The sequence below is a fragment of the Saccostrea echinata genome, unplaced genomic scaffold (assembly GCF_033153115.1).
Source record: "Saccostrea echinata isolate AGI-Se365-2 ecotype Australia unplaced genomic scaffold, CSIRO_AGI_Sech_v1 ptg000015l, whole genome shotgun sequence".
Classification (NCBI taxonomy): Eukaryota; Metazoa; Mollusca; class Bivalvia; order Ostreida; family Ostreidae; genus Saccostrea; species Saccostrea echinata.
In genome coordinates this window covers 13,691,529-13,717,652 of record NW_026889764.1, presented here as the reverse complement: position 1 = coordinate 13,717,652, position 26,124 = coordinate 13,691,529, and the positions used below count along the sequence as shown (strand labels likewise).

At 33.0% G+C, this 26,124-nt stretch overlaps 2 protein-coding genes across 2 annotated transcripts in view; both read left to right on the top strand.

The window, feature by feature from the left end:
• The window catches only part of LOC133187644 (amidase-like), a 144,254-nt gene that overhangs the window by 113,823 nt on the left and 4,307 nt on the right, over positions 1-26,124 (top strand). The window contains exons 3-9 of the mRNA XM_061323060.1: positions 20,223-20,330; positions 21,693-21,807; positions 21,946-22,118; positions 22,712-22,851; positions 23,003-23,203; positions 23,306-23,380; positions 23,904-24,060. Of these exons, the coding sequence (XP_061179044.1) occupies positions 20,223-20,330; positions 21,693-21,807; positions 21,946-22,118; positions 22,712-22,851; positions 23,003-23,203; positions 23,306-23,380; positions 23,904-24,060 (969 nt within the window). The remainder of the gene's footprint in view (positions 1-20,222; positions 20,331-21,692; positions 21,808-21,945; positions 22,119-22,711; positions 22,852-23,002; positions 23,204-23,305; positions 23,381-23,903; positions 24,061-26,124) is intronic.
• LOC133187560 (amidase-like) lies at positions 7,757-16,071 on the top strand. The gene is made up of 11 exons (XM_061322962.1): positions 7,757-7,852; positions 9,483-9,590; positions 10,787-10,901; positions 11,064-11,236; positions 11,514-11,653; positions 12,107-12,307; positions 12,408-12,482; positions 13,173-13,329; positions 14,406-14,468; positions 14,981-15,268; positions 15,678-16,071. The coding sequence occupies exons 1-11, from the start codon at positions 7,831-7,833 to the stop codon at positions 15,869-15,871; spliced, it is 1,536 nt and encodes a 511-aa protein (XP_061178946.1). The 5' UTR covers positions 7,757-7,830; the 3' UTR covers positions 15,872-16,071.

Genomic DNA, 26,124 nt, shown 5'->3' with positions numbered 1-26,124 from the left:
TGAGGCATTGTTACTGGAACTCTCCATAAAAGATGATATGTGGAAAAAATTTTCAACTTCAACATGGCTACCGTTGCCATGGAAACGTGCGAAAAGTAAGGAATTTTATCCGGGAGTGTTCTCTCTGGTCCCTTGAACATTCATCATGAAACTTTATAGAAATTATGATCAGTAACTGTAGTTGTGCGATTTGCATTTAAAATTTTCAATTGTTGCCATGGAAACAGAGGAAAAGTGAAAATTCTTTAACTTCGATTTTTTCCGTAACTGCTTAAACAATCATTTTGAAACTTTAATGGGTGATTCCTTGCATTGTGTCAAAGTGATTTCTGTTTTTGAAAAAAACCTGGAATTGGCTGCTCACAGTTACCATAGAAACAAAACAGAAAAAGGTATTATGCTCAGATATGTTCTCAGAGGTGGCTTGGACAATCTTGATGAAACTTTACAGAAATTATAATTAGAAACTCTAGGTGTGCAGTCAACATTCATTTTTTTTTTCTAAATTCTTACCGTTGCCATGGAAACGGACGAAAAGTGAAAATTCTTTAATTTCTATTTTTCTCAGTAACCACGCAAGCAAACTTTTGGAAACTTTCGTTTGCTCACATATTTACACATGCATGTAACATTTGTACGTTGTTTATAGTCCACAATAGATATAATTATTTCTCTAAATGGCAAATATTGAAAATTATGATACAGAAAAATGTCATGTATGCTTCGGAGTTTTATATTTAAATGTTGAGGTTTGAAATTACACAATTTAAAACACCTCTGTCATTGTAATCACTGTATGCGTCGTTTCAAACGAGATTGTTCGAATTGTATTGTTCGTTCCTAAAGTAAGGCAAGTTGTACTGGTATGTATTTGAACAAACAGGAGATCCACAAGTCTTGACAGTCATCTGGGTACCATAGTCCATACATACATTTAACCTTACAGTCAGGGTGTTTCATACTTTCATTTAAACTTAATTTTGGCGTCTAAATTTGAGAAGAATTAACAATGTTAATAGTTTTCAATAAAAGGTAAAAAAAAAAAAAAAAACAAAAAAAAAAAAACAAAAAAAAAACCAAAAAAACCAAACAAACAGACAATAACAAAACACACACAAATAAATAAAAATAAAAACAGAAAAACATAAAATATTTAAAAAAAAAAAAGAAAAGAAAAACAAACACCCCCCCCCCAAAAAAAAAAAAAAACAAAAATAAAACTGTAAACACACGACGGACGTCGACAGACGAGAACCAAAATGTCGTAGGTAAAATGAGTAACTCAGGTGACTTACATGTATTTTTAAAATGTTTTATTAACAATGTTTTGATAAAACAAATTCACGATTTTTATTATTTTTTATTTCTTAAGGATGGATGGCTGTATATTAGAGGCAGTTGAGGAGACATCAGAAGTAGAACCATGCAACATTGTATTATGTGCTTATACAGCACTAAAAGAAAACATGATATCAAAAGGCATAAACGCACCAGGCATGATATAAACTCACAGACTACTGCTGTTTGTTCTGGAAAAGTGCTATATATAAATATATTTTCGATCAATGTGGGAAAATATACACGTCGCAACAAGGTTTAACGCTGTATAAACTTGCTCCGTTGATTAGGTCATCAAATTGTAAACTTTGAGTTGAATGTTGTTGGTTTTTTTTTTAGACTTGATTTGGAATAAAAATTTGTCTTGGTGTTTCATTTTATTTGGAATAATTTTGTCTTGTTCTTCGTTGTGCTGTCATGATCATTTTTCAGAACTGATACCAAATTTCAATGACAGTAGTGTTAAAAAAATTAATTTTTTCCCCCGATTTCACTGAAAGTGGGGGATATTAATTTGGGTCTGTCTGTCAGTCCGTCTGTCCACCTTTCTGTCTGCAATGCCCTGTGGCCAATGGAAGACCCGGCCCTATTGATTTTGTTATGTAAAATTTTATTGCAAATACTCAAAGGCTTCTAGAGATATCGCGCGGAAACGAAAGTGTTACAGACAGACAGAAAGACGGACGGACTGACGGACAGACAGGCAAAGCCAAATTAATGTCCTCCACTTTCAGTGAAAGCGGGGGACAAAAATAGGTATTGGAATTCACTTGTACCTCAATACATGATAGAAATTTATCTGCCGATGAAGTCATTTATTTTTTTTTTTTTATTGTAAGATAAACCCTGTACTAAGTTCATTAGTTATAAATTTATTATAGACGTTATAAAGAGTTCAAATTATGACAAAATTTTTATATTATTATATTTATGGAATGTTTTTAAGTTTAGTGTGAATTATTGGTGTGTAAATCACACAGACGTGTCACGTAGGCATATTTCATGAAGCGCGCTAGCGTTTCATGCATGAAAAATATGCCTACGTGCAAGTCTGTGTGATTTACACACCAATAATTCACACTAAACTTAAAAACATTCCTTATATTTACATTTTACAAGTTTAAAAGCACCAATAATATACTCAATATTTGAATTTCTTGCTGCCCTATATCGTTACATTTTTATTTACGTCTCTGTAGCTTCATTGTGACGTCACTTTAGCGCGAGTTTACCGTGTATATTTCTACGCGTGAGTATACACAAAAAACGACTTTCAAATCAATTGCACAGTTGGCTTAGTAGAAAAACACACCAAATGTAAATAGTATAACGTTCAACGCATTATATGTAAGTATAATATTTTATTATATGATTGAATAATTCCCATCTCTCTGATTGGCTGAAATCCAACAATGTTAGAAAAATACTATGTTATATTGACCAGCACATGACCTTCCAGGTCAATACAAGGAATTCTTTATTCTATATTGGACCAAAAATAGATAGGGGAATTCCAAATTGATGCAAATAGTTTTGGAAAGTTATTTCACTTGCACCTGACTTCCACTCATATGAACATAGCATTAAGGCACATAACTTCTTGGGTGAGGTTTCGGGGGGGGGGGGTGCAGGAGGCCTGCCCCTCTCCCTACCTTTTGAGAATGGAAAGTTTTAAATTAAATTTTAATGATAGAAAATTTCAATGAAACCTTCCCTCCCCTCTTTTATGGATCTTTACATCCCACCAAATAAAATTTTGAGCTGGGAGAATTCTTTACCTTGGGGGGCAGGGGGTAGGGGGTGGAGGGGCTAGTCAAAGATTTGTTTTCAGGTAAGTTGTCATTGTCATTTTTTTCCCTTTCAATGCCCCCTTTTTCAAAATTAATCCTATATATATATGTCTGACATTTATTTTTTTCTACATTGCACCTAAACTAGAAGTGAAAATTCCAAAATAATACAACTGGTTTTTAACCCCGTTTCTCTCATTATGTTCAGTTAGTACTTCAGTAGATGTGAACAAGTAAGATGGCATGGATTGCTTAATGAGTGTGTGTCATTTAATCATTGAATCATATAATAAAACAATTATTGCTGTTTTTTCGGTCAATACGATGATTTAGCCACCTTCGAAGTACAATATTCACCTCGCCTAAAAACCAGCAATAATTGTATAATATTGAAGAAAATATTGCATATACGCAAGGGATGTTGAATAGTAACTTTTGTAAAAGGTAACGCTTGTTATCAAAATATCAGATTGTTGCCTATTTTTTCCTAAATTTTGGATTTATTCAGTTTGAAAATCAGTTACACACAGAGCCATACAGCTATCCAGCCTGAGATATAGGAAGGTTCAGTTTAAATATTGTTTGCAATTTGCACATAGAAAAAAAGGTAACGCTTGTTAATTATACATGTAAATCTTATAACAGTTGAAAGAATCAGATTGATAACCGCCTTTTGGACAATAAAATAACATACAGTAAAAGAATGAATAATACCTATAATATAGTAATGTTAAATTGAAAACTATTATGAATGAATAATCGTTTCTACCTAAATTCTTATCGGATGATAAGTTATTGTAAACGCCTCATTGATAATGCTTTCTAAGCGACCAGATTTTATAAATCTTTTATAAGAAAGAAATTGAAAAATGATGTTTACTTTTGTCTCTGTAAATAGGGGGTTGAATTATGTTAATGATTCTTTTGTATTCAGTTTTCTTATACAAGCTTCTATATCGAAAAAAAATGGTCTAATCCACGCCCGTGGGAAGCAATTTCAGTTTGTTGGGGGGGGGGGGGGCTATACATTTTCAGTTGGGGGGCGGGGCACTATCAACTACCAAAATTCCTTCTGAAGCAAAAAAAAAAAAAAAGTTTTTATTGAGGGGACACAAGCATAAAGTAGCTATGTTTTCTATAGTAATCTATATATCGGCAAAATTAAGTGCCCCCCCCCCCCCCCCCCCCGGTTCCTACGGCCATGTTATCGCAAAACATGTCTAATTTTATCCCATTTCCACAAGAGAAAATAGTCTAAACACAAGCGACAATGATATTTCAATTTGGAGTCAGGCAAATGAGAATAACTTTGTGACAATGATTTTGGTGAAATTTCTTGTTTCAAAGTGGCAGTAGTAACATATAAAAAGAAGGTATGGAAGCATTATATCATATATCGAGAACTGAAAGAAAAAATAGAATTTATTTCAGAACTTTTCAATTAAGAACGCACCAAATTTACCAATGACTCGTACAATGAAAATACTGTCCCGCACAACGACACATACAGTAAATATTGAACGACGGATACAGTCGCATTTTGATTAACGAGGTTCGCTCCTGAGCTTTTGAGCAGATTTTTATCTTAACCTATATTTAAAAAATTCTGCATTTTGTTTTAATTCTTACAATAAATTTGGATTCTACAATGCCAATTAAACTATATTCAGTTAAAACTACATGATTTAATTCCATACCAAATGCATTAACTGAAGAACTATATTTTGTGGCGGAAGGTTTTTTAGAAGAAAATGACCATTTTTCTCTTTCGACGTTTTTGAAGTATGTTAAGTTTGGATTCATATTTTTACATGCAGTCTGCACACAGAGTTATTTTGTGCAGTGAACTGTTTTATACTGGTCCTAAATTATATATCAAATAAACTGTCATGAATTCCATCATCATATTTGATAGATATAGCAAATATATTGTGAAAATCAAGAAAAAAATAGCCTTAATTTAAGCTTAAAATTAGCACTTTTTAAGTAATATCTAAAAATAAACATCACAGACCCCCACTTTTAATTTTCTTTTCTGAATATATAAGACACTTTTAAGCGTTCTTCTTAAATTCAGTAAAATGTCATTACTTTCAAATGATTTTTTTGCTAGTTAAATTTTTAATGCCAGAAAAATGAAATTTTTTGAGTGCAAAAAGGTCAAATAATTGAACATGCGGAGTAATTTGAAAATTTTTTCCATTGTCACAAATTTTAATTGTCTATTCAAGATGAAATAAGACTGTGTTTGTTCCCATAATTTATTTGAATAGAAAATATTGGAGGAAAACCTTAAAAAATGATTTATGTGTAATACGTATTTACAGTGCAAAAAGGTCAAACTAAATGCTCTGTAGCGCCAAAAGAAGCGCATTGACCCCAGTTTTTTGTTTTGATTTTCAATTAAGCTATGTGTATAAATTCTAGAAATATACTTGATAAAAAATTCTCATTACTTTTGATGGCAGGATCCAACCTCCTTAAAGCAGTAAAATTAAGGATATTCTAATTATAATTAGGAATAAATTACGTTTCAATACCCCAATACTTATATTTCTCATTATTTGATACAATTCTTATCGAAAATAGGATGAACGCCGATGCCATAATATATCTTTTTAAGTCTTTGCACAACTACACTGCACTGCGTTTTGCATTGCGTTAAAAAACAAAGCTGCATTTTGACAAAATTGTGTTTCCTAGAGAACGTTTCATCATATATCTATGCGTTTTAATGCACAACACATTTAAATACATGTACTTAACATGTCTTCGAATAATTGCCGTCTTAATTTCATAATCCCATGACTGCATCATGTTGTCAACCAAGAAACGCAACAACTTCCGGTTTTTTTAGTATGTGGGTTAGATACTGTGTACTTTAGTGATGAAAAAAAATGAAATGTCTAATATTTAGAAACAGAAATTTTAATTTCCATTTGATTACTGATGTCAATTTCATAACATGATGCAATGTATTTTAAAATCCAATTAGCAGATAATACTTTATGAATTATAAGACAACGATATTTCTTTCTTTTTACAGTATAACTATACAAGTTATACATTTATTGAGCATTGCTACCTTATTTTAAGAAATGAAATGAACTTGCACAACTATATACCATAAAAAATATATTAAAACCACAACTTTTGACATTCCTTATAGTGTATGCAGCAAGTATGTTTTTCATAAGTGTCTTTTTTCTGATAAATTTTTCTTGAGGAATGCTTTATTTTCACATGCAGTTTTCAAATAAAATTCTGTTAACTAATAAATGTAAAGTCAAGAAAGTTATTGTACATTTTTACTACCCTCCCCCTCACACACACACGCCTCACCCAGAACATAAACTATTTTTCCTAACCCGAAATCAACCTCCTCTGATCGACTTTTAATCTACTAAAGACCCAAAATAAATTTTCATGAAAATGTGCTTGCCTTTGACTCAATTACATGTAGTTAATCACCGAATTTCTGTAGAGATGAACAGAGATATAAAATTTACTTTTTGTAATTCAAGTTTCCCTAATATATGAGTTTATATCCCCCTGCCGTGATGCTTTTTCTGTTGCGTGTGTGTAAATCATCTTATTTACGATTACTTAATCTTAATATAAATCACTTATAATAGTTAAATTATTTCCGGTTTCAGTAGTGACTAAAAACTAGCGATATTTTTCCTTTAATTCAATCCAGTTCTCCGTATATGTTAGTGTTAGTAACATGTATAAACATCTGTTCTGATGTATTTCATGTTCATCAATCAGAAATTAGAAAAGAGGTTTTTGAGGAAATCAAAATTTTTATTGATCACCAATCTTGCCTGTCAAAACTATTATCTCCGCACAACAAATCCTCCACAATCCAAGAGTCGGTAGTCTAATCCAGCAACCTGGACCACGTGTTTTAAAAGCTTCTTAAAAAAAAAAAAGAAAAAAAAACAACAAACAAACAAACAAAAAACAACAGAATAATATACTTTTAGACCATTTCTAATAAAGCCATTTCGGGGTGACATACGCTATTGCTTGCAATAGCAGACTTTCTAGTTTTTATTTGAGATTCTTTTTAACTTGGGGGGGGGGCAAAGAATGAATTAATTATGTATATATTATCAATTATTTTAGTTACAATAAAAAGAAAATTATCAAATTATCAAAATAAACTTTACCATTATTGTTTGTGTTGTTGTTTTTTTTTTTTCTGTTGATCTGTGGATTTTTTTCTGATAGAAAGCCGGATAGGTTTTTGATTTGGGGGTGGACGCTAAACATTATAGAAGAAACTTGGAATGGCCTGACTCTCACTCTCCAGTAAGAAAATTACTTGACAATGTTATTATGCTATTGAAACTGTCAAGCCTAACCCACCACAGCACTGTAATCCACGGGAGCGGATCATACAAGTTCGAGTTCAACGAGTTTGTTTGTACATGTGCTCTACATGTAGTTTCTGTCAGTATTTTGTATAAAATTATATGAACCTCATCATGTATTTGACTGTAAAAGATTGCAAAAAAGTCAATTCCTAATGTGAATATTTAAAATTTGGTAAAGATCAAAAAAGTTAAATTTTTATGTATACTGTAGGTGACAAATTCTGGGTCGTGTTTTCCGATATGCCTCAGATCCTGCCGACTCGGAGCTCTTTCTGTTTACCTTCTTGAAAAGTGCGTCCGATCGATGAAAAACAGAAAAAATGTCGGACAAGAAAGAGAAAGGTAAGTGTAAGATTAAAACATTTTCTGAGTTGCAAACGCACTTTGTACACTGATGATGAAATCTGTACAATTGCAAAATCTTTCGTGTGCGTATTAATTATTTATTGTTCCTCTCGACTGTGTCTGAGTGGAACAGCTGTGTAGCTCATAAATCCCATGTTGTAATAGGGCCTAATACATGCCTGATGTTTAACCAGACACATGGAAAACAGCCCGGGTGGCGATTTATTTTTATCGGTACAGGATCAAAATAATAAGAGATGCTTAAAATTAATCAAAAACCAGCGGAAACATTGCATATATAAATATATAACCTTGAACTTATTGTATAGCAGAAACATGTGTTTGCTCATTTATAGGCTAGTTCATTAGAATACATGTATTAAAATACATAACCCTGAAATAAACAGCTCTTATGCACACATACATGTATATCTTTCACTCTGTACAAGCTGATGACCGGTTAGGTTACATTCGTCTTAAATTTTTGTTACGGTCATCATACTGTACAACTTTGAGGACGATTTATCGTTTTATTTTCCTTAATGCGTGTTTACAAACAACAGCAAGTGACGCTATACATACTTACTTATCATCAAAATCACATGAAAATGAAATCGTGAGAGAAAAATTCTAACCACATTTTTTGATGAACGTAATATATACATGACTTGTATACAGTAATCTTTCCCTATAGACTTTAAAAAAAAGATGCGAGTTGAAATTAAAGTCCGACTGACATTATGGGAATCTCCCTACCTATGATTAAAAACAGCTGCAAAAGACGAAAGAGTAAAAGCTTGGACCATCTTATTGCCCTATCCCGATCCAGGGTAAAAAAAAAAAATGAGTCGGTATAGGTAGGTGGAAAAAAAATATCACTGCTGAATTTTTTAAATATATTGAAATAAAAATTAAAAAAAAAATTATCGTTTCCTGGAAATTAAAAGAAGTTTTGAGTCGGGCCATTTTTAGCCAATCGGTCGGGAGAGGGCAAACAAACAATATCCTAAAGATGATCTTAAATATTTTTTTTTTAAATTTGGATGGAATGGTTGTATTGATCGAATTGATATTAGAAACTGTGTTTAAGAAATACAAAGAACATGTTTAGAACATTTTTAACCGACAGTTTGGACCTTCGGGTGTTGCGACAAACAGAGAGATGAAGGAAACTTAGCCCTTTGACCACAGGAAATGTTTGCACCCCCAAAATCACCTGATTTTCCCCCTGCTTATAACACTTTATTCAGTCTGTGTCACTGACTGACATGATGCAGTTTAGACTTTAATTTCATCTTATTGTATTTTTTAAGTCTAGAGGGAAAAATCACTGAATACAAATTGATGACCGTCGGGCCCGTAGCAACGGTTTCAAAAGTGTGGTTGTGTGTGTGTGTGTCCATAACCTTTACAATGTTTTACATCAACTGCTTGTGTCTAGTGTCTTTGTTAAATTTTATTTCCTTTTTTTTTTTTTTTTAAATTTTTAACGATTATTGATTTGATAAGGACTATTATCGTTCTTGTTTTATTTGTTGTTTAATGGTCATAAAATAAGGACGCACAATAGTAATAATTTTCAACATTTTTTAAATGCTAATATTAAACAAACGTCTCTACTTTACAGAACTTCAGAAGAGTCCGGCGATAGTTCGTATATCTGAGGACGAGATTAAAACTATTGCTGATGACCTCAGACTGAAACTCACAACAGAAGAAACCAGCGCCTTATATGGTACATATTCAGCATGTCAAAAATTATAGGAATAGGGTGCATGTATCATATACACCAGTATCACTTCTTGTTCCCAGTTTGAATGGTAGAAACACCCAGCACTGGTGCCTCTATAGTTGGTGTCAGCCCTTGTGCGCATTTTAAGTGCTTAGTACAAACACCCACCGCGGGGGACTCTGGTCGGAATCACACCCTGTAACCAGGTTAAGTACCAGAAACGTCCCACTCTGGGGCGTCTGATCGATATCACCCACTGTACCTATAGTTGGAGGAACAACCAGCGCTGGGGCTGTCCACGATTCCAGGCCCCAGGATCATGAAAAAGAATTAAGTCAAATTCTCAATCACCTGTAAAATGTTTCATTATTGTCGACTTTATCTCTAAATTTGCAGATAGCAACACTTTCATAAAGCAATATTGAAAAATATTAGAATTTTGGTCTGCTTGACTTCTATAACATTTTAGAACAACATGAAGATTTTGACTTAAGCTTAAGATGTTTCATGATCCCGGGGCCTGATGATTTCTAAGCTATCATGTACATAAGTATAGTATAAGGTGCGTATTTGAACACCGTTGAACTGGGTCAAGATGGCAGCTCTTTCTTTTCCAACCTTTCTTTCAAGATATCCTCCGTCCACCAAACATGGCTGCTTTGCCTTTAACGGCCACATCATTTCTGCTTGCGAAATTTCCGGCCGCTCATACATGTATTGCCACTCAATTTGTAATTTTTTATTTCAAATGAAGGAATCGTCACCCTTTACCAGGACTATTGTTGCCTGGAGGCAGATGATAAGAACTAGCTTTGTGCTGCTTTGTGTTTACGCGTGTCCACCTCAAGCGCATCCTAACATGGACGGGGTCAACCACTCTTAAATTCTCTTTTCAAAAATGAGTAATATGACTTGTCTTCGGAGCAGCCTGGTCCAAAGTTCTTATCAAGGGTTATCATTTATGGTACTTTGTAAGATAAACGGTTCATAAAAATGGGTGGCAATGACGCGATAGGAAAGGTCTCTGTATTGATTAAAAGAACGGCCATCTTGGTCGGAAGGAGGGCCACTTTAAATAGCCGGAAACGGAAGGGCGACAATCTTAGACCCATTTCGGACCCGGTTAAAGAGAATTGTGCATACTTCATGTATGTAGATTCAGACTTAAAAGAAAATTATACATATTATACATCTTTTAGATTTCTGTGGAGATGTCTGCAAGGACTATCAAAGGGTTTATGAAATTGTCTCCCCAACCCCTACCGTCAAATACCCAAGGACCCCTGGGTACAGGGAAACAAAAGACGATTCGTGGTGAGTGTACGTTGAAATTCATAGTTAAAAGACAATTCCCATGGCTATAAATCTAAAATTCATCAACTCCTGAAAGCCATATGTAGTATCAGAATCATACCAAACATTTTTAACGTATATTTCTGAAGGAATTCTGATAAAATCTCGATTGATATCGAAAAGGTATTACCGATGTGACATCAAAGGGGCCGAGAAGGGACTGTTAACGGGAAAAACTGTAGCAATCAAAGACAATGTGTGTGTGGCAGGGGTTCCCATGATGAACGGAAGTAAAATACTGGAAGGGTTCGTACCCGACAGAGATGCTACAATTGTGACAAGGATACTGGATGCAGGTACATGTACATGTATATGTTAGAGAGAGGAGGGGGAGGGGGGTGCTGAAATATAAACACTATATCTAAAATACGCAAAGTCTTCTGTGAACCTCTCAAAAGTTACAAAATTTCTAAACAAAAAATTAATTTCAGTGAGTAACTGCATTTATGTTGTACAATGTAATCATACATGTAACTATGTTTGTTCATCAGCATCAAATAGTTCATGTATTTTACAATGTGACAACTTTTAAGCACTTCTTTACTCCTTCTGTTTTGATACTGTATGTTTTAGGTGGTAGAATTCTGGGTAAATCAGTGTGTGAAGATCTGTGTTTCTCTGGTAATAGCGCTACATCAGCGACTGGACCAGTTAAAAACCCGTACGACCCAACGAGGTGCGCGGGCGGATCTAGTTCTGGATCTGCATCCTTGGTAAATTTATTTGGCTGAGCCTTAATTATATGCTTGATTGTAAAAGTCGTGAGACTTAAATATGACAAGCGATTTATCAAATCTGAAAGTGGTGTTTTAGATTGGATCAAAAGTACGTACAATTCCGAGTTTTTCTCGAGAGAAAAACTAACGGGGGACGGGGCTAGGGTGGAACGCTTCATGATACAACTTTTTTGTGCATAGTGAATAAAGTTTGTATTAAAATGAAATAATTTTAATAAAATTTGGGGACTACCGAATTTGAATAGTGATTTAACAAAAATATTTGGAAAAGGGAAAGGAAGGTCATGGCAGTGAATTAAGATTTTAAAAAATCTATTATTCTTGTGCACTTAATTAAAATACTTCATGTTTGATATAGAAACTATGAGAAATATGTGAATGAGATTTGTGTGTATATTCTATTAAGCTACCTTAAATTCTGTTGTAAAGGTGGCAAGAAAGGTTGTTGATGTGGCGATTGGCGGAGACCAAGGCGGATCTATTCGTATTCCATCAGGTTGGTGTGGAATTGTAGGACTTAAACCCACCCATGGGTTGGTGCCATATACCGGGATAATGCCGATAGAAATCACTATAGACCACACTGGACCAATGGCTAGGACAGTGGAGGACTGCGCTACACTGTTAGAGGTGCCTCATACAATTTACTTCGGAAAACTACTCAACGTTGTTTGCATGATGTAAGCAAAATAATTGATTTATTACAACAAAAGCTTCTTTTTTTAAACAGGTGATTGCTGGTTATGACGATGGCAATGACCCACGTCAGATCCCTGCAGTACCAACTCCTCCATATTCTAAACTGGTAAGAAAAACACATTTATTTTGTGTTTTTGTTGGTACACAAGTGGAGATTCAGCAGGATGTCGGGGTGGGATGGGTGTGAATGGGTTTGAAACACTTGTGATTTTATATATTATTGAATATATTGATTTACTTGATAAATAAGTCCATCAATGACAGTGGACAACCCAGGAAAAATGTCAGATCTTTAAGGAGGCTGGGGGGTCAACAAATTAACCATCAGATATAACTTATTTTTTTAGATATGATATCTTAAACTGTCAACTATCACTTGGAAAAGAAAAAATTCACACATTTTAGTTTTAAAATTTGATCATTTTTGTATATCTTTATATGGAGCTCTTCTTCTAAAGGAGATCAATATAGTCTAAAAATGGCCACAACCACCCAGCCCTCTTAAAACAAAATATGTTTGTGAAGTTGAGATGCTTTTCACTCTTCCCAAGGATCCAACCTTGGGTCAGATATACATGTACAGCTCAGTCAGCTGCCTTTAAATGTCGTTTCTTGCGCTCACCTTTATCATAAAAAAATATCAAGAAGTTTTTGCTGTAATGGATGTCTTACAGCACTGTAACACACTTCGGCATCCACAAAATCAATATTTGATAAGTACTTGTATATCAATTTAAGTCTATCTATGTAATATTTTTACACATTGTATTTAAGTTTATGTAATATTTAAAATCAGTTCAGCGATGGAATAAAAGGAAAGAAGATAGCAATTCTAACGGAAGGTTTTGAAGAGGTAAAAGAAGATGTAGCAAAGATTGTAAAGGAAGCAGCATATAGACTAAAGGAGGCGGGGGCTGAAGTCACAGAAGTGTCCCTCCCGATTCACAAAGATGGTTCGACTTCTTACTTTTTTTTACCCCCCCCCCCCTTTTTTTTTGTGAAGATGGTGTAAGTGTATTATTAGTTGTCCACTTCTTTTTAAAAAATTAATTAAAAAAATCTTGCAATATCATACAATAATAGTACTGGTAGAATTTCAGATTTTTTCTTTCATGTCTCAAAGACAAACTATCAGAATTTATTTAAAAACTTGTACATGAGAAGAAGAAAACACCTGCTGTGACCTTCAACTCAACATTTAGATATATCGAAGAAGTATTATCAATTACAATAGCTACTTCCATTCATATGTCGACTCAATATATCCCAGTGAACTTGAAATAAAAGATATCACAGAGTCTGACATATCTTTTTCATATTTGAATATTACTAGAAAAAGACGTTAATGGTAATCTAACAACATGTGTTGACTTCAACTTTTCTATCGTTAACTTCCCTTATGTAGCAATATACCCTTATCACCTGCATGTGGGGTTTATGTCTCCTAGTTGATTCGATACGCAAGAGCATGCCCTGCAAACGAACAATTTCTAAAACGAAGCAAGCTATTGACAAACAAGTTGATGACTCAAGAATATCAAAAGTGTCGGTTAAAGTCATCATTTCGCAAGTTCTGTGGTCGATACAATGACCTTGTCAGCAAATACAATCTATCATTAAGCCAAATGCCGACTGACATTTTTCATACTAACTGTTAGGCCATTATTTACACATTGAATTGCCTACGGATTTTTCCCGATCATGACACGGAGCACACGACGGGTGTGACAGGTCGACAGGGGATGCTTACTCATCCATGTCACCTGATCCCACCTCTGATGTTTTTAGAGTTCTGTTCCTGATTTGTATTGTTTCAATGGACTTTTAAGCTTGATTACTGTTCGTTATCTACATATTTGTTCTTAAAGATAGAAGAGCCCAAAACAAAAGCTGATTTTAATAAGATTGACTATTGGTCATTATATTCTGTTCTTATAATCGTAAATAAAGCTTTCATCCTGTTTGTATGATAAAAAGAACATTGTTACTTATCTTTATGCCACTATTTTAATGTATATATTTGGTACAGGTAAAGCAGTCTGGACACCTGTTGCTTTTGAGGGGACATATCACACGATGGTGAAAGGAAACGGTAAAGATTTATGTTTATTAAGTTCTATAAAATCACTGTTTTTAAAGAATTAATTTTTGTTTTTAAAACACGCATTTGTTTGATACTTGTATTGTTTTTAACTAAAAACAAAGTACTTCAAGCTATAAATCATTATACTGTCTTTGCCAGGAGATGTAACCAGGCAAAACAGCTGAAGTCAAAATCTATATTTAGCTGAAATGATATATAGTTCAGTCAAACTGTCTGAAATAAGAAATGAATATTATTTAGCATCACCAAACTGCTGTTTTCTGAAAAATTAAAGTTTTAATTCACAGTTCATAAATATCTTGACAGATGCTTAAAATTTTGACTTTTAAAAGTCGAATTCTGTTCTATGATCCCGAAGCTTTTCTTTCACGTTTCCCTTTTCATCTTAGGTATTGCATCAAAGCTTTCGTACAGGTCTTGAGATGTAAACCTGAACTTCAAAAATAAATTGTAAATAATGTATAACAGAGATGTAAATGTGACCTAATGTTATATCGTAGGTCATGGATATAGCTGGAAAGGAACCTACGACCTTCCATTGCAGGAAGCTTTGGCTGGAGCTTATAATCTCCGCCCATTTGACTGCCCCTTACCGGTCAAAGCAGTCATGCTGTTTTCCGAATATATGCAGAGGAATTATCAGAACAAATTTTATGCCAAGGCACAGAACTTGGTCCAACTTTTGACAATGGAGTATAATCGAATCCTTAAGGATTATGACGTCATGATAATGCCCACACTTCCGGGGAAGCCGTTTAAACTCCCTACTACAGAGAACTCTATTCAAGGTAACATACATAAATTACATGAAAAGCAACATTTTGTGTGTAGTATTTTTTTTTATTTGTATGAATAGCAATCAAAATGTATTGCATTTTTTTTTAAATAATGTATATTTTTGTGATTATCATGACAGTGAATTATTATGCAAGTATACGGGTCATAGTGCTATATTTGAGAAAGTTCTACTGCTGTTCAAGTGCAAAATCAACATCATATTCTTATCTTTTCGCTTTAATGAATACTCTATAAATATAATTATAAATACATACTTATATAGATATACAATTATCTGAATTTCATTCCCAGAATTATAGCAGACCCATAAAAAAGCTATCGCATCGTGAACACATCAACATTTTCAAAAATGAAATTGTCAAAAATACATGTACATTTTTTTATGTATGTTTTTTTCAGAGACATTGAAATTACTGTTAGGAATGGTGAAAAACACAGCCCCATTCAATTCAACAGGACACCCTGCCCTCACCATTAACGCTGGATTTAGTGAGGGGCTTCCGTGTGGGATGATGATTGTGGGCAAAATGTTCGATGAAACCACAGTTTTACAGGTCGCCAGAGCCTACGAGAAAATTCGGGATGGGACATGATTTTGAGTGAAGTGATGCACAGATGCAAAAAAAATAATCAAAGTTTCGTTTCATCGTTATGGATTTCTTTTTTAGTATAAAATATATATGTAGATGAATATTCAAGATGTATCTTAGCTGTTTTGTACATAATTTTAACTCTTCAACTACAACTTTAGGTTAATTCTCATATAGGAGATACACATAATACATGTACAATTGTATAATAAATTAAAAAAAAATTGAAATGCCTTAAGTAGTTCTCTTATTTTTAATAACAAAGGCCTGTTCAACAGAGCGAACGTTCGCGAGCGCTCGCCAAAATTCCAAAATTCTCCAACAGAAATGTTCGCGAGCGCTCACTCTGTTGAACAGGCCTCTGAATTTGATGTGTGTAATTCTGTTGAAATGGAGACCATCAAAATAAACTTTTACATAGATGTCAACTGGTCTTTAACGCTTGACATGACAATGTAAAGAAACATTAATTCTCCTGACAGTTATTTTCCCAAAATTTAAATTAAGGTTGAAAATCTATATACAACAGTTATGTCTATCAAAATCCGAATTTAACCTAACTTTATAATCATTCTGATACACAAAAATGCTATTGAAAATTAATTGATGGGCTAAAAAATGTAAGATATTTTTGTATTATCTTGTTTTATCGCTACCTTTACATAGAGATTTAATAACTGAAAATGCCCGGGGGGGGGGGGTCTGGACCTAATCTCTCCCCCCCCCTCCCCCCATCCTCGAATGCTAGAATATTCGACTAGGTCAAAATTTTAAATATTTGTTTAGCAATATATGCAGATACTGCTGTATAAGTTTGAATCATGAATTAAATCTTTTTCGAACATTAATTATTATTATTTGAGCGAAATTTTATAGGAATCATTGACCTTTAGGTATATATAGTATGAATGAAAAGAAGGATGGTACATTAATTTAAGCCTTTAAGTGATATTATATAAATATTATGTATGTAGAGAATAATACATCACCCTTTTCCATATATCATATCCTGTATCAGCCCGAGACACCAATATCAGCCAGAGGACTGATATTGGTCGATTGCGAGGGCTGATGCAGGGTGTGATGTGGAAAAAGGTACATGTATTATTATGTTTATTACATACTTAATTATAACATACAGCACGCATTTACTTGAGATAATATAAATAAATAATCATACACTATTTTATTATATCAAAGGACAGTCACATTTATTTAAACTAAGATAATGTGAACCAAAAAAAGTCTATTAAATTTATCACAAGAACTTTTTAGGTGTTAACTACAACGGGTGTAAAATAAATACTATCAGCCCTGCAGGATCTGTATCAGCTGGAAGGTGATACGGCTATTGTGACGTCAATTTTCTATTTGTATTGTATAATTTTACATTTGTATTGTAAAATTTTCCATTTGTATTCTATAATATTTCATTTGCATTGTGAAATTTTTCATTTGTATTCTATAATTTTTCATTAATTTTGCATTGTAAAATTTTTATTTGTATTCTATATTTTACCATTTTGTATTGTTAATTTTTTATTTGTATTCTGTATTTTTCCATTTGTATTGTTAATTTTTTATTTGCATTGTATAGTTCTCCATTTTTATTGTATAATTTTTTATTTGTATTTTATGGTTTTTATTTCTATTCTATTATTCTCCATTTGTATTGAATAATTTTGCATTTGTATTAAAAATTATACAAAAAAAATGGAAATTTATAGAATCCAAATGGAAAATTATAGAATACAAATGGAAAATTATGTAATAGTTACAAATAAAAAATTATAGAATACAAATGGAAAAGATATATGGACATGCCATATAATACTAAGTATGTTATAAAAGTTCGGAAATTATTTTCTCGGTAACTGCCGTAACTGAAAGGGCAAAGGACATTTTAGCCGAATTGCAGAAGGTGTGCCGGAGTGGACATTTTAGCGGAAGAAAAATTAGGTACCTGGAAAAATTCATTTGGGCATTAATTTTAGTGGTTTTTTGTCTCAAGTAAATTTAATTCTTTGTAAAGAATCAATGTAAAGTCAGCAAATATTGATCAATTAATTACTAACTTACCAACTCTAACGGAGCTGTCAATGGCACAGGTAAAAACAAAACTCAACCCATATTCATATAGGGAAATACATGAAAACAGGGTAGAAATGATGGAATACATACACCAGAACCTGTTTCTTAAAGATTTTTGGCAAAGCCCGTATTCAAACTAAAAGTTCTTCCCAGACCATTCTCATTCAAAATCCTATTCCTGTCTCCCTGTTGGTGGGCAGGGGACTGGATAAAAAAAATATATGTATATATTTTAGTGAATTTTGCGCTAAAATGTCCGCATCTTATTTCTAAATCGTCTATAAAGTCTTAAATATCTTTCGTTAAATAAATGTCCAACACCGATTGCAAAAGACCACGGTACTCGTGGAGATTTAAATTATAAAGCGTGTAGGGACCTGCGCATGACTGCCTACTATCATTTATAAATAATGTCGGTCAAAGAAAAAAAAGGTAAGTTTATTGCACAGCTTCTTCACAATCTAAAGGTTTTGTGATACCGTTCCTCTGCACTAGGTGTACAGGAAGGATATTACAAAAGCTTGATTTAAGACTAGGAGAGCGAAATAAATTTTCCATGTTGTTTGCCATATATATAGCATAAGAAAGTCACAGTTTAATTTTGACGTGGTAAAAATAAATCATTTAAGGGGGCCGACTGGGGTTTTAATTGCGCAATACTTCGCGCAGCATAGTAAAATAAAGCGTATTTACTCTTTTAAAGCAATCATTTTTACATAATTTATAAAAATTAACAAATTTAGGAAATCTCGGGTTTAAAAATCTAATTACGTTTTTAAATAACTGATTTTTTAAACGATTTTTTAAATGATGGGTAGATATACGTCGTAATAGTGAGTTTTTGACGTTATGAATAACCGAAGTTCTTTAAGCAGGGTCATTAAGGACATTGGCAAGTCAGGGTTTTCCGGAGAAAAAAGGTTTAATACATGGGTTTTTTCGCTTATAAAATAGTGATTGAGAGTGATCTCCCGTGTAGAATTCTCTAAGCGGTGAAAACCAATAAAGCGTATTTCACAGAGGTAAACATAAGCACGTGTACCTCCTTCAACGGGTAGAATCATCTATACAGCAAGAAAGAAAAGCTGTAATGGCTTTGTTGTACATTGTATTCAGGGACAAAGAGCCAACAGGTCATTATTTACCATAGTTATGCTCAGTGTGCTGGAAAGGGCAAAGATGTGACATATACTGAAAGGTAGGTCGACCATGCCGACTGAGAACAGTTCTTAGGTCATGTGAAGGAATCGGCATTTAGTAACTACGAATAAAAGTTAAAAATAAATCCATGACAATATTTTTATGACAATGTGTTTCAATTCAGTCAATTACATGATAAAACAATCAACCAGTCTCTTGACCAATTTTAGCTGTAAAGGGACGCAACTCAAAAATAATGATCGGTGCCGGTATATCCATGTCTTGTTTCTAAATATACATTTTTAGCCAAAATATCTAGAAGTCATAGGAAATGAAGATACAATAATGTATATAATACAAAAGCTGTATGAAATAAATGGGTTTTGAAGAAATATTATGGTGAAAAATTATGTAGGTCCCTTTTATCAACATTTTACATAGGAAATGCATTAAGAATTGTGAAAACACTAATTTGACAAAATCTAAAAAAGAATGATGGATTGGTAGGTAAAACGATCCAGAATATAGCCTGTTTAGTACATTTAAACCTACTCAAAAGTTCTTGAAAAATTCTATACAATAACCAGGAACCTTGCCAATGTCCTTAATAATGCCATAAAATAAAGAGTACAAAATACATGCTCTTGAAATTTTAAACATAAGAAATTGAGAATCTATCAATCATTTTTATTATTTTTTTAATGTAAATCTGTGGTATCTGTCATGTTTTGTTGTACTCCATAAAAAGAGGAAATTATCAAGAATTTTGACATTTTGAGATGTTCCCTCTAGAAACCAGACGGTAGAATTTTGTGTTTCTTGCACAAAATTTACAATAAAGTATTACCCATCAAATAATATAATATGAGCAAAAAGTCTGTAGTAGCATTTGTATAATTTGCTCTAAAGTGCGAAAAAATGGTATTTTCCTATATAATCCTATATAAATGTACTGTATTTTGAGATGGTCCCTAAAAATAACCAGATGGTAGATTTTCACTAAACTTGGCCTGTATATCGAAGTCAATGTAAGGTACATATGGTATAAAATTAAAGAGTTTCTCTATAGTAGTTTTCACACAATAAAACCCCAGTCGGCTCCCTTAAATGGTGTTATTTATAGAACTTCAGAAGAGTCCGGCAATAGTTCGGCTATCAGAGGATGACGTCAAAACAATTGCTGAGGATCTCAGACTGAAACTCACAACAGAGGAAACCAGCGCAGTTCACGGTATATATATAATTATACATACAGCAATTCCTGTCTCTACTTTTTAATAATTGAAATTTATTTTAACTTATCAGAAATAAATGAAACAGTTACATGTAAATATAGATAAATAGCACACATGGATATCTAAAAATATTAAAAGGTAATAACCGTAAATAAGCATTTTTCCTTTTTTGATATACATAAATCAGTCTTTCTCGGTAACCATGTTAACTCAGTCGAATTGCTGTCTTGGCCAATCACTAACTTCTGAATGATAAGAGATAAACATATATATTGGAAATATGAAATGTAATATTTGTTAATAATAGGAATGTCAGTCTCAAAACCAGATGTACAGGACACCCCTCCGATTTTTTCCACAAGGTACCTAACTCGATTTCTTAAGGTTGTCCGATCCTTAGGTTCTGAAAATCAACAGTTAATTAAGTAATTGAAAATGCTCACAAAAATGTCTCTGAATTTAAAGAGTAATGACTGTGATTGATTGATTGATTGATTGTATGTTGTTTTACGTCCCATTCGAGAATTTTTCACTCAAATAGAGATGTCACCATTTGCTGGTAAAATGCTTCAAATTCAGAACCTTTACTCGGCATTCAGAGACATTGAGCAGTGAGGGTCCTTTATCGTGCCAACGCCTATCGTGACACGGGACCTAGGTTTTTAAGGTCTCATCCGAAAAACCCTGACTTCCACTTCTAATGCCGGGCGCTTGGTGAATGAACAGTCACTACCTATATTTACGTCTTAGGTTTGACAAGGCGCAGTGAACAGGAATCGAACCTGGGTCCCCGATAACGAAGTTATTGAACTTATAATGGTGAATATTGTCACTCGTTGGCTGTAAAAATGCACGTGCTTATGAGCGTATTTTTGCAGCCATCAATTACTCTAGTAGTTCAATAAAGTTCAAATCTCCTTTGTTATTTACTAGCTAAATCACTATTCATTTTCTTTTTAAAATTTTCTTAATATATTATATTAATATTCTAAAGGAAATAACTCATATTTGATGTGAATTGTCCAATTATTGTTTCTACAGTACAAGTGAAAAAAAAAATAAGTGAAAATTGAAGTAATTTTTTTTTAAATGCATCTAAACCAATCAGATTCTAGCTTTTAAAACATGAAAACATAATGATAATGTACTTCTCAAATTATATGCAGTATGTACTTCGCAATTTTTAATGATCCTGAATGTAAATGAAATGACCAAACCCGGTTCTTTTAGCATTCTTTGAGTTAGTCTAAGATTTTGATGTAGACACAGTAATGGTAAAAGTAATCGGGTCAAAATCTCTTAACACCTTGAACTTTAATTAATTAGCAATACGCTGAAAGATCATTTTCTCAATGTAGATTTTTGTGGGGGTATTTCCAAAGCTTACCAGAAGGTTTATGAACTCGTTCCACCCACCCCAACCGTCAAATACCCAAGGACTCCGGGTTACAGGGAAACCGAGGACAAATCTTGGTGAATCTACTGTATTCCTAGCAAAATTCTAATATATAGTCTTCGTTTTTTCTTTTACAATATGTTATGATGAGTTCCAGTTACATATGAAATATTGTGCAATTAACATTTCTAAATGTTTTGTTAAATATCGACAAGGTATTACCGTTGTGACATTAAAGGAGCCGAGAGAGGACTTCTGTCGGGGAAAACTGTAGCAATCAAAGACAATGTGTGTGTAGCAGGGGTTCCCATGATGAACGGAAGTAAATTACTGGAGGGGTTTGTACCCGACAGAGATGCAACAATTGTGACACGGATACTGGATGCAGGTATATGGAGAGAGAGAGAGAGAGAGAGAGAGAGAGAGAGAGAGAGAGAGAGAAGCTAAGATATTGTAGAAATATTCCAAAAAGTTACAAATAGTATACGTTAGGAACACAGGCACTTGAATTTCTTTTTTTTTCAAATATGTAACCTCCTCCGTAAAAAATCACAAGTTTGGGTGTTAATAGTATATTCTTTGAGATAAGAAAAAAATAATGTAACGTCAGGTGCCTATTGTTGGGTATGGTAAAACAAATAGTGTTACGGTCGACAATTTTGCATACTTTTGACAGTGCGATGTTTTCGTATAAAGATTACGCATATGGTGTTTTTTTTTTTTTTCAAATTGCTTTTTCAGGAATGTTATCCATTGCTCATAGCTAGGTCACTATTCTTCCTTTATGACAGGAGGTTATTTTTTTCTCACTATTCTACAACTTTTTTTTCCAATTTTGCCTATCAATCACCATTATTTTTTATAAGAAAGCAAAAGACGCTTCTGCAGGTGGGATTTCTTACGTTTGAACTTTTATACGCAAACTTATGAAACAGATCGCAATGAATTTGTGAAATTGAACTTTCTTTTTTACTACTTCAGGTGGACGAATAGTCGGTAAATCTGTATGTGAGGATATGTGTTTCTCCGGAAGTAGTTTCACGACATCATATGGACCAGTAGGAAACCCCTATGATCAAACGCGGTCTGCGGGTGGATCCAGCTCAGGTTCAGCTTCTCTGGTAAATAAACAGCTTATCAGTTACAATCTCGACCTATAAACACTAGTACACAAAGCTGTATTAGTTTCTTTTAGAAATACATTTGCATTGTTCAACAGAACAAGATCTGTTGGCATAACGGTGCTGACACAAATACTTCCCATCGAGTTAGGTTGCCAGAAATATTGTTGATGTAGCGATTGGAGGGGACCAAGGCGGATCTATTCGGATCCCGTCAAGTTGGTGTGGAATTGTTGGATTAAAACCGACCTTTGGGTTAGTTCCTTATACCGGTATAATACCAATGGAAATCACTATTGACCACGCGGGGCCAATGGCCAGGACAGTGAAGGACTGTGCAATTCTGTTAGAGGTACAGTAATTTACCTTCAGCGAAAATAAGACCAGTAATATAATATATATTATTGTATGACATTATCCTCAAAACCTTGTTAACATAATTTAATTTTTACAGGCGATTGCTGGATATGACAACGGTAACGATCCACGACAGTTTCCAACTATATCAGTTCCTCCATATTCAGAACTGGTAATGTTCTCACTGGGTTATGCAAATGCCCAATACTATTGCTAGTGTTGCAGTAAGGGATTTTCATTGAAATGTAAATTTTCATCCAAATCTATAAATTAAGGTATATACTGTATATTCGTAGATATACGAGGGCAGTTAAAAAAAATACTGTAATATATATATATATATATATATATATATATATATATATATATATATATATATATATATATATATATATATATATATATATATATATATATATATATATATATATATATATATTAGGGATGGCAATTTGCAACCGGTTAACCGATTACTCGGTTGGAACGATGGTAATCGGTTAGAAAATCTGTAATCGGTTAGTCGGAAAAAATAAAATATATGTAAATTTGAACGCAATTTTCTTAAAATTTATTTCTAAAAAAGAATATATATATATATATATATATATATATATATATATATATATATATATATATATATATATATATATATATATATATATATATATATATATATATATATATATATATAAAAGGTTAACAATGAGATAAAGGGAAAGAAGGTAGCCATTCTCAAGGAAGGTTTTGAAGGAGCAGAGGAGGATGTAGCAAAAATCGTGAGTGAGGCGGCTTATAGACTGAGAGAAGCTGGGGCTGAAGTCACAGAAGTTTCTTTACCCATTCATAAAGATGGTAGGAATTTATTTAATGCTCAATCCTCCCTCAACAAATCAATATAATCCTGCCTTCTGCTCCCGTTTGAAATGTCGAGGTATCTTTTTGTGTTGTTTAATAACTCTTTTATAAATTAATAAGTTAAATTAGGTTATTCTTTATTTTTTATATAAAGGGAGAACAGAAATTTATTATATGCTTTTTATCATTCTTTTTTTTTTATCAAAAGAAATATACAGACCCTAAAACGTGCTACTACACCACTTGCACGGTTCGGTTCGTTTCGCTTTGTGTACGGTTCGGTACGTTTCTTGCACGGAACGGTACGCTTTGTGAACGGTACGGTTCGCTTTGTGCACGGTACGGTACGCTTCTTGTACGGAACGGTTTGTTTTGTGTACGGTACGGTTCGCTTTGTGCACGGAACGGTTCGTTTTGTGAACGGTACGCTTTGGTGAACGGTATGTAAATTAAGTGGGCGGAGCCTGTACGCTTTAGTTTATGATTGGCTACTTCATGAAGTCGTTTATTTCTTTATTATAATTTCTTTATTTTATATAAATGGAAGGACGGTATCGCAAGCATTTTTAATAAGTTGTTTTTAATTAGTCAAAGCTGTTATAAATATTTCCTTTTTACAGCTGTGTTTTCGTTATTACATGTAACTAGTCGTCTTATTAACTGTATCTTTTTTAATTTACTTTCTGTATTCGAACTACTTTCAATTTTTGAAATTAATAATTTTAGCTGTCTAGTTATTTTTATTTTTTTACACCATCTCCTTATGGTTCAATAACTTTGAAATAGATCGAACATATCAACAAACACTGCATAACAAGGATGAAAAAAATATTTTGGTTGCGTCGCCATAAAGGCCTTTCTGTAATTTTTTTAAGAATAATCGTACATATATTTTTTATTTCCTTTCAATTTTCCTAATTGAATACAATTATTAGTTTAAATATTCACTTATCACAGTTTTAAACAAATGAGTTTTATTTTATAAATCCCTCATGCTCCCATTTCGTCTACCATTCTTTTTACATTCTTGCCGCTGTTGCTTTATTAAAAAAAAAAAAAAAAAAAAAAAAAAAAAATTTCTCTTGACCGAATGATCAAAGAAACAATTAAAAAATAAGTTATTGTTTTCATATTAATTTGTGAGGAATTTTATTTCATTATTTTTTTTACATAGATTGCTTAGGTGTTTGGCTCACTAGGAAAAATACATTGAAAAGTAATCGGTAGAAGTGCACACAATAAGTGCAAAAAATAACTTAATTTTTGTGCGCGTAATTGTTTTCCTTTTTATATAAGTTTTCCATCAATGTGTAAAAATGCTTTTTAAAGGGAAGTTACAATCGAGAAAACGGTTAAGACAGCTTCAATTCCATCTACAATGTATAAATGTATATTAATATATATTGACTGCAAAGAAAGATTTCCGAAATAAATAATATGTCAAAATGTTAGAAATAAATAGTCCGTTTTTAATTACCTAGAAGATAAATAATATGCAGCCATGTATGTCCTTGAAAACTTTGAAAATGAATAACTTGCCCATGCCGGGTGCTACCCCCCCCCCCCCCCCCCTTTGTTTCCTTGTCAAACTCAAACTTTTGTATTGAAGATCTAGAAAAAAAACTGTCTGCACATGAAATCCTACTTATCTGCTGATTAAAACTGGTGGGTTCATTGTTGTAGACTTACTGTATAAGACAGCAAACTGTTGATACAAGTGTGAATGTAGGCATATTTGGACTAACGGGATTAGATACGGTTCAATATACACAGTTTAAGTTTTTACCTGTGCACGTGTGGTGACAATACTTGTTCGAAATTTTCAAATGTTTTAGAGTAAATAACGAAAGTATGGAAAGACGTCTTTACGTGTAAATTCCAGGTAACATATTTTACCTGCAGGTTTCAGTGAATAAAGCAAATGAAATGGGAAAATACTTTAAATAAAAATTAATTCTGACATATATCCATTTTTTTTTTTTTTTTTTTTTTTTTTTTTTTTTGATTACGTGTATTAAACTGAAAATTCTATGCGAAAATGTGGCGATCGAACCTTTTGAC

What these genes read in the sequence shown, in the direction of transcription:
- LOC133187560 (XM_061322962.1), top strand. Translation starts at nt 7,831, where the DNA reads ATGTCGGACAAGAAAGAGAAAG. An exon ending in GACAAGGATACTGGATGCAG is followed by an intron (nt 11,237 to 11,513) that starts GTACATGTACAT and finishes TGTATGTTTTAG; the next exon opens with GTGGTAGAATTCTGGGTAAA. An exon ending in CACGATGGTGAAAGGAAACG is followed by an intron (nt 14,469 to 14,980) that starts GTAAAGATTTAT and finishes GTTATATCGTAG; the next exon opens with GTCATGGATATAGCTGGAAA.